At 47.4% G+C, this 14,874-nt stretch overlaps 1 protein-coding gene across 2 annotated transcripts in view; it reads right to left on the reverse strand.

Annotated features, from left to right (window-relative positions):
• The window catches only part of LOC146869214 (uncharacterized), a 231,573-nt gene that overhangs the window by 130,007 nt on the left and 86,692 nt on the right, over positions 1 to 14,874 (reverse strand). For both annotated transcript variants that reach the window (XM_085643563.1, XM_085643637.1), the window contains exon 4: positions 313 to 460. In XM_085643563.1, coding sequence (XP_085499689.1) covers positions 313 to 460 — 148 coding nt within the window. The remainder of the gene's footprint in view (positions 1 to 312; positions 461 to 14,874) is intronic.

Raw genomic sequence — 14,874 nt, forward strand, 5'->3', positions numbered from 1 at the left:
ACAGAGGATTTTAGTTGGTGAAACATTCACAGATCTCCGGGCCCATGTCAATGAGGCACTATAGTACATAAACTGACTGCTGTGCCCCGGGTACTGCCTAATATGCTCCAATGTCGTCACATCCGCAAGTAAGACCCAAGCTCAGAGCTGCATGGCGCCACCTGGAGGTGCTGGAGGGCAACTGCTGAGGAAACGTTTTCCAGACAAGTCTGACATCTGCAGAGATTTTCATGAGATTAGAAATCGGTAGAAAGATGCAGCCATCAGAAATGTACATTAAAATAAAATGTTAGATATAAAATAAACACTTACCCAAACTTGGTGTTGTAAATTTTCATTCCTATCACGCCAGGTTGGGAATACTGCGCTTCAATGACCCAGTCGTGGTTAATGTTCAGCCATCTCATGCCGCTGCGGACCTGCCAATGGTAGTCTGCGTCCTGGGGTCCATCGCTGGGATCTTTCAATAAAAAAGAGGAGCAACATAGTGTCACTTGTGAAAATGAAAAGTTGTAAGACCTAAAATGTTTTCTTTCCTCTTAGGCCCTTGTACTGTGTGATTAGAATGGGAAAGGTACACTTAATTTGGCACTTAATTAGGGGAGCTCCAATGCAGAATGCTTGAAAGCCTGCAGTAAGGGGCAATTCGTGAACTGCAGTGCTGGACATCAGTCAGAAATGCACAGTAGGTTAGTCCTATTTTTATTTTGTCTTTAGGGTAGGGGGTGGCACCCCATAGCCCTCTTAAAACGGGGCTGTTGGTCTGTTGCTTTTCCAGATGATTGATCGCCTGTGTACCAACAGTAGGAGAATGCCTAACTGTCAACTTCCTTGAGAAAGCATTTAGGGGCATGTCAGCATCAACCGGCGATAATTATCGCTAAGCGCACTTAGCGCTAGGATAATTATCGCCGGCTATCGTGGATTTTTATCGCTGAGATAGCGTGCTATTAGCAACGCTTATCTCAAAAGCGATAAAATTCCTAGCGCTAACTGCCTAACGTGAGATTATCGCTGGAAACCCAGCGATAATCTCACACAATGTGGCGTTAGCTTGTTGATAGGGCCCCACAAACTTAGCCATGATATTCACCTTCCATAGGATATCATGGCTAAGTCAGTCCTGAAGCAGGCGTAAGGAAAGTAGCGATAACGGGGGTTATCGCTACTTTTCTTGCCACTATGCTTCATAGCGACATTTCTCCTGTCATGTCAGGTCAGGAACGCCCACTTTGCATCTCATTAGAGATGCAAAGCTGGGCGTTATGATTTCGTGCGCTAATGCAAGGTTTCACGCGTTAGCGTGACCTTGCTAATTAGGCGATAAAATTATCGCCGCTTTTCGGCCGAAAACGGCCGCAAAAGCGGCGATAATTTTCTATCGCCACTTTGTAAATATGCCCCTTATTTTTTCAGAACTTTAATGCTATTTTACTGCCTCATTGTTGCAGTCTAGGAGCTCATAAGGATTGGCAGAAAATGGGTTGGATAGCAGAGAAACAACGACTGGGAATTACATGTTTGAAAAGAGTGAACATTTCCCAAAAGTAGTGGCGCACGGAGAACGTGGGCTTCTGCTTCACCCCACAGGCACCCACACTCCCGCGCGGGACGCTACGGGGCTGGAGTAACCACGGTCACTGCATAGCATGCGCACCTGGATGGAGGCAGGCATCCACGCATGGAGATTTATTTACAGAAAACATGCTATGCCCATTCGAAAAATCTGGTGGAAGCCAATGGTTTGGCACCGGGTAACTTTCTCTTCTGCACTGCCCTTACCCGGCGACTCTAACAAACTTGGACTAGAACACACCATGCAGCTGAAACCTCCTCGGATGGCAGGCCCTGCTCTGGCACAGACAGGCCAGGTGGGCAGAGACAAGCCTCCATGGTTCCCTACACCAGGACGAGGGTAGACCCACTATTTATACAGGGTGAATGCCGTCCACCCTGCCAAGTATTTGGGTCCCAATGAATAATGTGCTGAACTCGTCCCGGTGTAATTTCCAAACACCGGAACACTTTCAGTTGTCTGCTTTCCATTGGCAACAAGCAACAATGTTCAGGCGGGGACGGGGCTTTCTTATTTCATACTCCGGCTGGGCCCATAAAAAAGACCGAATTTGAGGGTTCATCAGGCCTCTTTTTGTTCCAGTCTCTGGGCTGGGAGCAATCAGGAGCCTCACACCTGATGCAAATGAAACAGAGGGGAAATAAAGGCTCACACCTTGTTAGCTCTTCACACATACTTAAGAGAGGCCGCTTTTCACTTTGTTCAGTCCCTGTTTAGGAGACATGCATGCACTGTAAGAATGTCAGATGTGTTTCCCAGTTTTTACACACAGCAAATTGCATTTATATAGAGCTTACTAAACCTGAGGAGGCATTGAAATAATTAAACTACCACTATTTTGTCTTGTATAGCCCTTCTCATCCCAATGCAGGGTGTCAGAGCGCTTTACATCAACAAGTGGAAATTAGATGTACCATACATTATATAAGTTTGTGAATTAATCTACTGGATGTGTTACACAAAGCTGGGGGAATCGCAAGGTGTAGAAGTCACATATCATCTTCCATACCTCACTGTGCTATTATCCTTGAAATGCGCTCAAACGTACACGATAGACCTGCAAAAAATATATGAGGGCTTTAGATCTGATGTCATTACTTGTGATGCCACTTCCTGTAAAGTCGTGGCTTGTGATGTCACTTTCTATGATGTCAATTCCCGTGATGCCATGTGTGATGTCATGCGCCGTGATGTCGTGCGCTGTGATGTCGCACGCCGTGATGGCACACGCTGTGATGCTGCGTGCTGTAATGTCTAACTAGGTTAGTTCCCCCACTTCATTTTTTAGGACTTGTGGCCTGGGTGGAAGGCTATGCTCGGCAGAACTCCTCAGATACTCAACAGCCGCAGGGCCTGACCTCGGGTAAGGAATATGCTACTTACCAGTATGCACCTGTTCTTGGCATGTAGAGCTGCAGATCTATACACTGTGCATATATATCGCCATCTGGTGTTGGGCCCGGATGTTTGCAGTTTGTTTTTGTTCTTGGACAGTCTTTGGAAGTCACAAGTTCGGTGACTCCTCCTTCGGTCCGTACTGCGCATGGGCTTCGGCTCCATCCTCAGATTGTTTTTCGCCAGCAGGGAAAGATGGAGCGTAGTGATAACAGTAAAGAAACCCATGTGTGTTATATCTAAATAAGATAGACTGGAACGGACACAGGTAGCCGGGGAGGCGGGTGGGCGTGTATAGATCTGCAGCTCTACATGCCAAGAACAGATGCATTCTGGTAAGTAGCATATTCCGTTCGAGGCATATGAGCTGCAGATTATACACTGTGCATAGATTATATAGCAGTACCCGACCCTAGCGGCGACCACCGGTATCCGTTGCAGTGGTTTGAAACAATGTTTTTAGTACAGCCTGGCCCACACTAGCTTGTTGTCTGGTTTGCACATCTACACAGTAATGTTTTGTGAAAGTGTGCGGTGTTGACCATGTGGCTGCTTTGCAGATGTCATCTAAGGGTATGTTCCCTAGAAAAGCCATGGAAGCCCCTATCTATCTTGTAGAGTGGGCTTTAGGTGGAACAGATAATGTTCTTTTTGCTTTGTGGTAGCAAATTTGTATGCATTTTACAATCCACCTAGCTATCCCTGATTTTGTGATGGGGTTGCCTTTATGAGGTGGAGAGAACGAGACAAACAGCTGTTTAGTCTTTCTGAAAGATTGCGTTCTTTGTATATAATAAAGCAAGGCCCTTTTTACATCAAGTGTATGTAGAGCTCTTTCTGCAAAAGATTGATGTTGCGAGAAAAAAAACGGTAATTCCACCGATTGATTAAGATGAAAGGGGGAAATGACTTTGGGCAGAAATTTTGGATTTGTGCGAAGTATAACCTTGTTCTGATGCATCTGTAGAAAAGGTTCTTGTATAGTGAACGCTTGTATTTCACTAACCCTTTGTTGCGGGGATTCTGCTTATGCACAGAACTATGCGCAGGAAACCAGGACCTCAGAGAATTGTGGTGTACCAGAAACTCCCCTCAGAACCAAGAACCCCTTATCCGACTAGCTTAGTGTCCCATTCGTTATCCGAGATTTAGCTCGGCGGTCCCAATGTATAGACAACCCAGAACAAACGACTTAGATATTCTCAGGAGTGGTGGGAATCCGAAATACCTGTTTGTATCTATATATCAGTCCACAACAGAATAACAAAGACACGGTAAAGTTTAAAGAGTTTATTTTATAAACCTCGCATCCTAAGATGTAGTACTTTGGCTAACACAAGCAGACAAATGGTCAAGATCAGAACCATCAGCATTGTTACAATACCATAGAAAATGAAAGGAGCAATCATAATACAAATGACAGTGGAAAACAACCACCCTCCTTTCCCTAGCAACTAATAGGTTATTATTAGACTAATAGAAGGTCTCTTAGGCTTGCATGGGGGACCCCATACCTTATGGATCCACTTAGTGGAATCACATCACAGGATCAGCTAGGCTCTCTCCTGCAACAGCTCTTCGTTTCGAATAAATGTAAAAACATGCTGCTCTGTAATATTAAAGGACTCGTCTTTCAGGTATTGGCAGCTGCATGCATGTTATGGCTAAGAAGTGGTACGATCAACCTGAACACAACAACCTGCACCGTCTAGTGACCCAGACTTGTTCTTACACGGTGTACAGACCAAGGTCACTGCTCACTGTTAAGGATGTTAAACAACAGACGGTTCTAATGTGAAGCAAAGTCGAGTCAGCAGTTCTCAAATGAATAACATGTAACAACAGTGTCGCGTGCAAAGGCAGCAGAAGCGGTAAGCTGGCTTTCTATCAGCTGACGCGGTTATGCTAACTTAGCGTTGTACATAGGGAGTGGCTTAACCATACTGTACCTTCTAAGGGAAGTGATAGCTACCAGAAAGGCTGTTTTCCATGTAAGGAACTGTAGCTCACATTTATGCAGTGGTTCGAAAGGCGGTCCCATCAGCCTTGTAAGAACTACATTTAGATTCCATACCGGTGAGGGTGGTACTCTGTGTGGGATTACCCTTTTAAGGCCTTCCATGAAAGCTTTAATGGCAGGTACTCTGAAAAGTGATAAATGCTGCCTGTTTTGCAGGTAAGCCGCAATTGCTGCGAGGTGTAACCGGATGGATGTGTATGCTAGGTTACACCTTTGTAGATGGAGCAGGTAACATATGATGTGCTGTATGGATACATCTAAAGGGTTGATTGTGTTGTTACGGCAGTAGATCACAAATCTTTTCCACTTTGCAGCATAACATGCCCGAGTGGTAGGGCGTCTGGCCTCCCTGATAATGTTCATGCAATCAGGAGGAAGGTTAAGGTATCCAAATTCTAAGACTTCAGGAGCCAGATCGCAAGGTTGAGCTGAGCTGGGTCCGGGTGCCTGATCTCTCCATGGTTCTGAGTTAGGAGGGATGGAGACAGGTGTAATTTTTGGTGTGGTGCCACTGAGAGTTGTAGTAGTGTGGTGTACCACGGCTGCCTGGCCCATGTTGGAGCTACTAGAATGAGTGTGAGGGAGTGCTGTTGTTGCTTCCTTACCACTAATGGAATTAGCGGGAGAGGCGGAAAGGCGTATGCAAATTTGCCTGACCAGTTTATCCATATCGCATTGCCTTTGGACAATGGGTGTGGGTATCTGGCGGCGAAGCTTGGGCATTTTTTGTTTTCGTGGGTGGCGAAGAGGTCTATTTGAGGATGCACCCACTTGTGAAAGAATGGGTGAAGAACGTGTGGATGAAGTTCCCATTCGTGCATTTGCTGCGTTTGTCTGCTGAGCAGATCTGCCATGGTGTTTTGTATCCCTGGGACGTGCTGTGCCAGGAGAAAGATTTTTTGTGGAATTGCCCATCTCCATATACTCTGTGCTAAGCGGGAGAGCCGTGGAGAGTGTGTCCCCCCCCTGTGTTTGAATGCAGTACATTGCAGTCATATTGTCTGTGCGAATGAGGACTGCTTTGGCTGAGATTTGTTTCTGAAAGGATTTCAGGGCTAGAAAGATCGCCAATAGCTCCAGATGGTTGATGTGGAGTAACTTTTGTTGTGGCGTCCATAGACCTTGCACTGTGAGGTGTAAGAGGTGCGCTCCCCAACCGGAGAGCGATGCGTCCGTTGTTAGAATCACCTGAGGAACCGGGTCCAGGAACGGTCGACCTTTGGAAAGGTTTGTGGTGTTCCACCATTGCAGAGAGCGATGGGTGCAACCGTCTACCAACACCAGATCCGTCAGCTGACCCTGGGCCTGGTTCCACTGGCGTGCTAGGAACTCTTGGAGTGGACGCATGTGGAGTCTTGCATGAGGCACTATGAAAATGCAAGATGCCATCATCCCTATTAGCTTAATAAACACTCTTGCTGGGAGAGAGTGCTGAGGAATGAATCTTTGACGCAAGGCTTGTATGCTTGCGATTCTGGCTGAGTTGGGATAGGCTATGGCTTTTGAGGTGTCTATAGTAGCACCGAGGTATTGCTTTGTGTGAGACGATATCAGCTGGGACTTTTGGTGGTTCACCGTGAAACCTAGCTGGTGAAGCAGCTGGATTGTAGTGGCGGTATGTTGCACACATTGGTTGTAGGACGTGGCTTTTATTAGCCAGTCGTCCAGATAGGGGAAGACATGAATATGCTCTCTTCTGAGGTGTGCCGCCACTACTGCTAGGCATTTAGTGAATACCCTTGGAGCTGTCGTGACCCCGAAGGGGAGAACCTTGAACTGATAATGTTGGTTGTCCACTACAAATCTGAGGTACCTTCTGTGAGAAGGGTGTATTGGAATATGAAAGTATGCGTCTTTCAAATCCAGTATGGTGAGAAGGTCGTTCTGACAGAGGAGTGGAAGAACTTGTTGGAGAGTTACCATGTGAAAATGGTCTGAATGTATGTATGTATTTGGAGGACGGAGATCTAGAATGGGTCGTAGAGTCTCGTCTCTTTTTGGTATTAGAAAGTAGAGGGAGTAGACCCCTAAATTTTGTTGATTGATGGGGACTTGCTCTATAGCCTGTTTGTGCAGGAGGGAGATTACCTCTTGTTTGAGCAATGTGGCATGTTCTTGCGACATTGTGCGGTGCCTGGGTGGAATGTTTGGGGGGGGTGGATGTTAATTCGAGACAATACCCTGAACGAATAATTTGGTTCACCCACTTGTCTGATGTGATGGTCTCCCAGACGTGAAAGAAGTTTTGTAGTCTGCCCCCGACCGGAGTGGAATGGTCTGGGGGGAGCGGGGGAAAGTCATTGGGTGGGCGGTGTGGCAGAGCGGGCGGTGTTGGTTTTGCCTCTGCCCTTATTATTGTTTCCTCTATATCCGCCTCTTTGATAACCCTTGGTAAAGGTAGACTGAGGAGGGGACTTGTAGGATGTGGAGGCTCTATCGGATCAGTAGTCCCTACCAGTGCCTCGAAAGGAGGAGCGGCGAAAAGAGCGTCTAGGAGTGTGGGACTGCAGTGCTCCCATAGACTTCACCGTATCTGTATCTTTTTTCATTGTTTCGAGGGCTTCGTCTACTTTTGGGCCAAATAAATGTTGCTGGTCAAAAGGGTGGTTTAATATAGAGGCCTGTACCTCTGGCTTAAAACCTGAAATTCTGAGCCAGGCGTGGCGGTGAAGCATAACACTGGTGTTTATGGCCCTGGAAGCTGTGTCTGCTGCGTCCAGTGCACATTTTATAGAGGTGTTGGTGATGGTTTTTCCCTCTTTGATTAGTTCATGAGCCCTATTTTTATATTTTTCTGGGAGATGTTGCATGATAGTCTTCAGCTCATCATAGTGCGCTCTGTCGTACCTTGCCAACAGCGCTTGTGTGTTGGCTATACGCCATATATTGGCAGCTTGTGAGGCAGTGCGTTTCCCTGACGCATCTAGGAGCTTGGACTCCTTATCAGGTGGTGGAGCCTCCCCTGATGACTGAGAATTGGATCGCTTCCTAGCTGTGGATATCACTAGTGAATCCAAGGGTGCAGGTCCTTTAATATAGGCAGGATCTGTAGGGGCGGCCTTATATTTCTTTTCTATTCGGGGGTTTAAAACCCTAGCCCTGACTGGGTCTTTAAAAACCTCTGTTGCATGTTGCATGACCCCTTTAAGCATGGGTAGTATGGCAGTAGATGTATCTGCTATGTCAAAGGTATCAAGTAGGAAGTCTTCCTCAACTGGATCAGCGTGTAACTCCACCCCATGATAATGTGCCGCCCGTTGTAACAAGTGGTGGAACCCCAAGGAGTCCTCTGGTGGGGATGGCCTGGATGGATAAAGATCATCCTGAGGTACATCTGGGACATCTGGGTTGTGGTAATCATCCCATGGGTCTGGGGTTCCAGGAGGGGTAGGGTCTTGTGGGGCATCTGTTGGATAGTAGTATGAGTCCCCTTGCTCATCATGGTCTGGAGACGGGGTTGGAGAGCGATGAGGCAAGGGTGGAGAAGGTGGAGGGGGCGGAGGTGGAGAGGGTGGAGGAGGTGGAGGAGGTGGGGAAGGTACTCTGAAAGGGGATGTAGCACAGTCCTTCCTTTTTGGAGGTGGAGGTGGAGCTGGTTTGTCCAAATGTCTTTTCTTTGAAGACAAAATCAAGTGTCCAGTCTTTGCATCCTTTGTTAAGGTCTTTTGTAAATGATCTGGTCTGAATAGTTCCTCCAGCACCGATTGATCTGTTGGCGTCGATGTTTTCGGGGCCGACGGCTTTTTGGGTTTATCAGTGCAATGCTTCTTTGGGGCCTCCGATTTTTTGTTCGGTGCCGAGACAAGTTTCGGCACGGGAGTATCGGCGCCGAGGGATTTATGTTTGGTCGGCACCGAGAGGCCAGGTTTCGACACCGATGGCTTCGGAACGGAGCTTGGTGTGGTGGTCAATGTCTTCTTCGTTGCCGAAGGGTGTTTTTCGGCACTGCTGGTAGGCTGGCTCGAGCCCGAGCCGCCGGAAGGCTTATGATGCTTTTTCACCGGGCCCGAAGGTGGGGTGATGGAAGCGGTTTGTTTGGTTTTGCCTAGGCTCGGAGGCGAAGGCGTAACCGAAGCCTTTTTGGGTGTGGGCGCGGGAGTGGGAGGGGGTAGAGTACTCACGACCCTCTGCGCCGGTGTGATCTCCTCGACGTCGGAGTCGTCGGCCTCGGAAGCACTGACGAGGTCGTCTTCCTGTTTGGTGTGCTGCTGCCCCGGAGCTTCGACGTCGTCCCCCAAGATGTCAGGTGGAGCCGAGGTCGAGGAGTGCGCCATGCTGCGTCGAGCTCTTCGGTCTCTAATGGTCTTTTTCGATCGAAAAGACTTGCAGGTGGGACAGTCTCGAGCTTCGTGTTCGGGAGAGAGGCAGAGGTTGCACACCAGATGTAAATCGGTGTGGGGAAACTTAGACCCACATTTAGGGCACTTCTTAAAGGGAGTCCTTTCCATCGGCCGAGACCGGAGTCGAGATAGTCGAGAAGGCCGCCGCCGATGCCTGGAATCGAAGTAGTGCCGGCGAGAGAGATGAAGAAGATAATTTTGGTCTGAAGAATCTCGATTAACGAGGATTTTTAGTCGAAGGTCGAACTGGAAAGGTTCGGAACCGGAGCACGAAGTATTACATCCGAGCCTGATGGCGGAAAAAAACAATCTGAGGATGGAGCCGAAGCCCATGCGCAGTACGGACAGAAGGAGTCACCGAACTCGTGACTTCCAAAGACTGTCCAAGAACAAAAACAAACTGCAAACATCCGGGCCCAACACCAGATGGCGATATATGCACAGTGTATAATCTGCAGCTCATATGCCTCGAACACACATTTCTATTGATTCATGACTGAAATATGTGAAGGAAAATGCTACTTACCAGTATGCATCTGTAGAGCTGCAGAGTTGTACACTATGCATAGATCGCCATCTGGTGTTGGGCTCAGATGTTTGCATGTTGTTTTTGTCTTCGAAGAAGTCTTTGTAGTCACGAGGTTGGTGACTCCTCCTTCGGTCGACAATACGCATGGGCATCTGCTCCATCCTTAGATTGTTTTTGCCACTCAGGGTTAGATGGAGTAGTGAGAAATAGAAAGATTTCCATGTGTAATGTATCTAAGTAAGATAACACTGGAACAGATAAAGGTATCCGGGGAGGGGGGTGGGTGTGTACAACTCTGCAGCTCTACATGCCAAGAACAGATGCATACTGGTAAGTAGCATTTTCCGTTCGAGGCATATGAGCTGCAGATTCTACACTATGCATAGACTATACAGCAGTTACCTCCTTAGCAGTGGCTACCTGTATCTGTTGCAGTAGTTTGAAATAGTGTTCTTAATACAGCCTATCCCACACTAGCTTGTTGTTTTGCCTGCACATCTACACAATAGTGTTTTGTGAAGGTGTGTGGTGTAACCCAAGTTGCTGCTTTGCATATGTCATCTAGGGGAATGTTCCCTAAGAATGCCATAGAAGCCCCTAGTTTGCGTGTAGAATGAGCTCTAGGGAGAATGGTTAAAGTGCGTTTGGCTTTCATGTAGCATATTTGTATACATTTTACAATCCACCTTGCAATTCCTGCTTTAGATATAGGATTGCCTTTATGCGGTGGGGAGAAAGCCACAAAAGGTTGTTTGGTTTTCCTAAAAGATTTTGTTCTTTCAATGTAGTAGAGTATTGCTCTTTTAACGTCTAACGTGTGAAGAGCTCGTTCTGCCACTGAGTGCTGCTAGACAAGTGAGTAAATGGACATTCTGTAGCCACAGGCGAACCATCGCGCCAGGCTGCAAAAGGGGAGACAGAAGAGACACCCAGGGGGCCCAAAACACTGGATGAGGATGTCCCGTCACCTGCTGAGGTCACACCACCATCACCATCACCACCACCACCAAGAGCCAGGAGGTATACAGTGGGTAGCCTCCAGGAGATGGAGGGCTCAGAGGAGGAGAGCATGGGAGCCCAACAGACCCTGCAGGAAGAGGATGGACACACAGCAGGAACACAGTCCCCCATGGAACTTGGCAACCCAGATGCCTGAAGACGCCGACCACAGGCACACAGTCCTGATGCACAGGTAGAGGAGTCCAGTGTCTTTGCAGGTCTGGAGGGGAAGATGCTGAAGGTGCAGCATCTGCAGGGCAAAACAATGAGGGCAATGCAACGTCAGATGGTGGCCAACAACAAAAACAAGCGTGACATGAAGGAGGCCATATACTGCCTCAACAACACCGTGGCTGAGGGCATGCGTGACATGTCAGAGGCTGTTAGACTGTTATGCAGCATGGTGGAAAACAAACGTGGGGCAAGGCGCAGGGACAGACAGAGAATGGATGGGTACATGAAGGCAGTGGAGCGGCTATGCAATGCCACCCATGTCCTCCGCAGGCGCTCGGTGGCCATGCAGTTAGAGATGGCCAAGTGCAGCTGTGACGTCACAAGTGGATTGGTCACAGTCACCAGTGCCTTGGAGGTGCTGCAGACCACGCATATCGCTGCCACAGGATCGTGGGATGGGGTGAAAGTGAGGAGGTAACAAGCCACAGCAGTATCACTCCTCCATTACAGGAGTCCAGGAGGCGCAGTGGAAGGCATGGACCAGCCGCAGGACAGACCTCTAGAAAGGAGAGTATGCCTAGTGAACGCAGCAGTGCTGCGCGTGGGTGCAGAAAATAAAACCAGGCATCCCCTGACATTGGGAGATGGGTGAAGTAACCCATTTGACATAATGATGGGATTGTGAACATTGCATGGGGAGTATCTATGCCATGCTGGGGTTGCTGAGGCACTGTGCGGCCAACAGGTCAGAGGCCATGCACCTCCACTTTTGTGGAGGCAGCGGAAACTGCTTTTCAGGAGTCCAAATGTACGCTCCACCACATTCTGCATAGATTTATGTGCAACATTAAATCTCCTTTCACTTGGGGTAGATGGGTTGAGGTATGGAGTCAGGATAAATGCTCGCACCGCATATGCGCTATCACCTAGGTGTAAAATGAAGGATTATTCGCCGTCAGCAATAGATGCATCAACGGTATACATCAGGGTGTGTTCCATTGATTTACCTAGCTGGTATCCTTCTCCACATTCACCCCCAGCAAGACGGGTATAGATCCCACTGTTCCTGAAGATGTAGGAATCATGCGTGCTCCCTGGAAATTTCGCAATGATGTCGGTAATGATGTGAGACACATCACATATGACCTGTACGTTGATTGAATGTGTTGATTTGCGGTTACAGTAGATGTACTCAGTAGCAGAGGACCAGCGATTCAGCTCATCCTGATCCTTTGACTAATCGGTTACCCTTGTGATCGGCAAGAGGCCCAATACCTACGCGGACGCCTAGATCAACTAACTATCGGCGCCGCCACTTCACTTTTAACGGACCCGACGCGCTAATGTGCCCCTATTCTCGGATGCACAACTAGCAGTCCCAAACCCCGGAGAGCCCTTCGTCTCCGACACGCACTTATAATTCCGGCAGTGTGCTCTCAGGCTTGTCATTGTTTAGTCCTGATGATGATCTATGTATCTTGTGATAGATCGAAACGTCGTCGACTTGTTGAACAGCATGCACGTTAAACACATGTGTTATAAGTTGTGCATCACTGTTTACTTTCTAAAAAGCTTGCCCCTATTATCTGGATCGGCGTTAAGCTTGGTTGTTTCGCCTGAAAAATGTCTAAATATTTGTGATTGTCTCTTAATGTTTTGTCTGTCGAAGGATACAGGACTGTGTTCCACTCTATTATGCTCTGTGTAATTCCAATTTATCACGGTTAAATATTAAATCTATATGTCCGGCTGGACATTTTCACTTAATATAGTACTGATTCTGGTCTATATTCATTGCTCTTACGCTAATGTATGTTTGAAGGACCAATTGTTTTTCGAAGTAGCAAATACCCAAGGTCCTTCTTACCTTACGGGTTCCCTTGTTTATAATTAACACAGTAGCAGAGGGGGGGGCAGATTGGTATATGTGTCCCGTCAATGCACCCTATTACATGTGGGAACTGGGCCTTCTGATGAAAGTCCATCTTTGTCATGTGCAGTTCTGCCTGTGTGCTGGGGAACTGGATATAGTGGTGCATCCTTTGCATCATGGCATCCAGGAATTGGTTGAAAAAGCACAACAGGTAACTCTGTGAGACCCCACCAGCCAAGCTATTACCCCCTGGTAACTGCCAGATGCTAGTAGGTGCATGCAACAGAGGACTTTTACATGTGGCGGTATTGCGTGCGCTCTTGGTGTCTGGTGCTCCAGGAGTGGGTGCAGGTCACGTATCATGTCCAGGATGGTGGTTGGGTGAAGCCTATACCTCTCATGGATTTCTGCCTCAGTGAGTTGGAATAGTGAGATGCGCAGTCTGTATACGCGTTCCTGTCGTCTCCAGATCCTTTGAGCTGTAGCTTGTATTCGTTTCCGCCTTGCAATGACATAGAGGGCCGCCATTGTGTCCACACAGATGCATTCTGGGGCTGTTTATATGCGGTGCACCTGGTTACCACCTGCTTTGAGTTAGTGGTAATTTGCGACTCTTATTTAGTGATTTTTCATGGAATCGGTATTAGCGATTTCATGTACATTGTTCTGCGGCTTTATTTAGCGATTCCTTATTTAGCGATTCACTAAATAGGGAGTTGGTGTGGCATATTCGCTAAACAAGGAATCGCTAAGTTTTCTCCATTAGTTTTAGCGATTCTTTATTTTGCGATTCGGTGTTTCTGCCTCAACATTTCACATGGGGTTTTAGAGATCGCAAAAGTGGAAATTCTGCGAATTTCGGGGTTTGCGATCGCTAATTCACTACCTACATCTGGCCCTTACTCTTCTAAGAGATGTGATAGCAATCAGAAAGGCTACTTTCCAAGTGAGAAATTGCAGCTCACATTTGTGGAGGGGTTCAAAGGGAGGACACATGAGTCGGGTAAGGACTATATTAAGGTTCCACACTGTAGAGGGTGGGGCTCTTGGTGGAATTATTCTTTTAAGTCCTTCCATGAAAGCTTTGATGGCAGAACTCTAAACAAAGACAAATGTTGTCTGTTTTGTAGGTATGCTGCTATAGCGGCTAAATGTAACCTAATAGATGTATACGCTAGGTTACATTGTTGTAGATGCAATAGATAGCAGATAATGTTCTGAATAGAAGCATCTAGTGGATTGATCTTGTTGTGCGTGCAGTAAATGACAAATCTTTTCCATTTGGCCGCATAGCATACCCGTGTTGTAGGGCATCCGGCCTCTTTGATAATATTCATATACAGTCTGGCGGGAGGTTGAGGTAGCCAGACTCCAAGACCTCAGGAGCCAGATCGCAAGGTTGAGTTGATTGGGAACTGGTTGTCTTATCTCTCCATGGTTCTGAGTGAGAAGCTTGGGTGAGAGACGTAGCTTTTGATGCGGTGCTACTGATAGTTCTAGCAGAGTTGTGAACCATGGTTGCCTTGCCCATGTTGGCGCAACTAGGATCATTGTGAGAGAATGTTATTTGAGTTTCCGTACCACTAATGGAATGAGTGGGAGAGGCGGAAAAGCGTAAGCAAATTTGTTTGACCAATTCATCCATAGCGCATTGTCTTTGGACAATGGGTGTGGATACCTGGATGCGAAGTTTGGGCATTTTGCGTTTTGGTGTGTGGCAAACAGATCTATCTCTGGGTGTCCCCACTGTTGAAAGAATGGGAGAAGTGCTTGAGGATGAAGTTACCATTTGCGGATCTGTTGTGCTTGATGGCTGAGCAGATCCGTAATCTGATTGTGTATCCCTGGTAAGTGTTCTGCCAGGAGGTATATGTTTTGCGGAATGGCCCATCTCCATATGCTTTGCGCTAAGCGCAATAGCTGTAGGCAGTGTGTCCCCCTTGCTTCTGTATGTAATACATTGCTGTT

This window comes from Triturus cristatus, chromosome 1_1 (assembly GCF_964204655.1).
Source record: "Triturus cristatus chromosome 1_1, aTriCri1.1, whole genome shotgun sequence".
NCBI classification, from domain to species: Eukaryota; Metazoa; Chordata; class Amphibia; order Caudata; family Salamandridae; genus Triturus; species Triturus cristatus.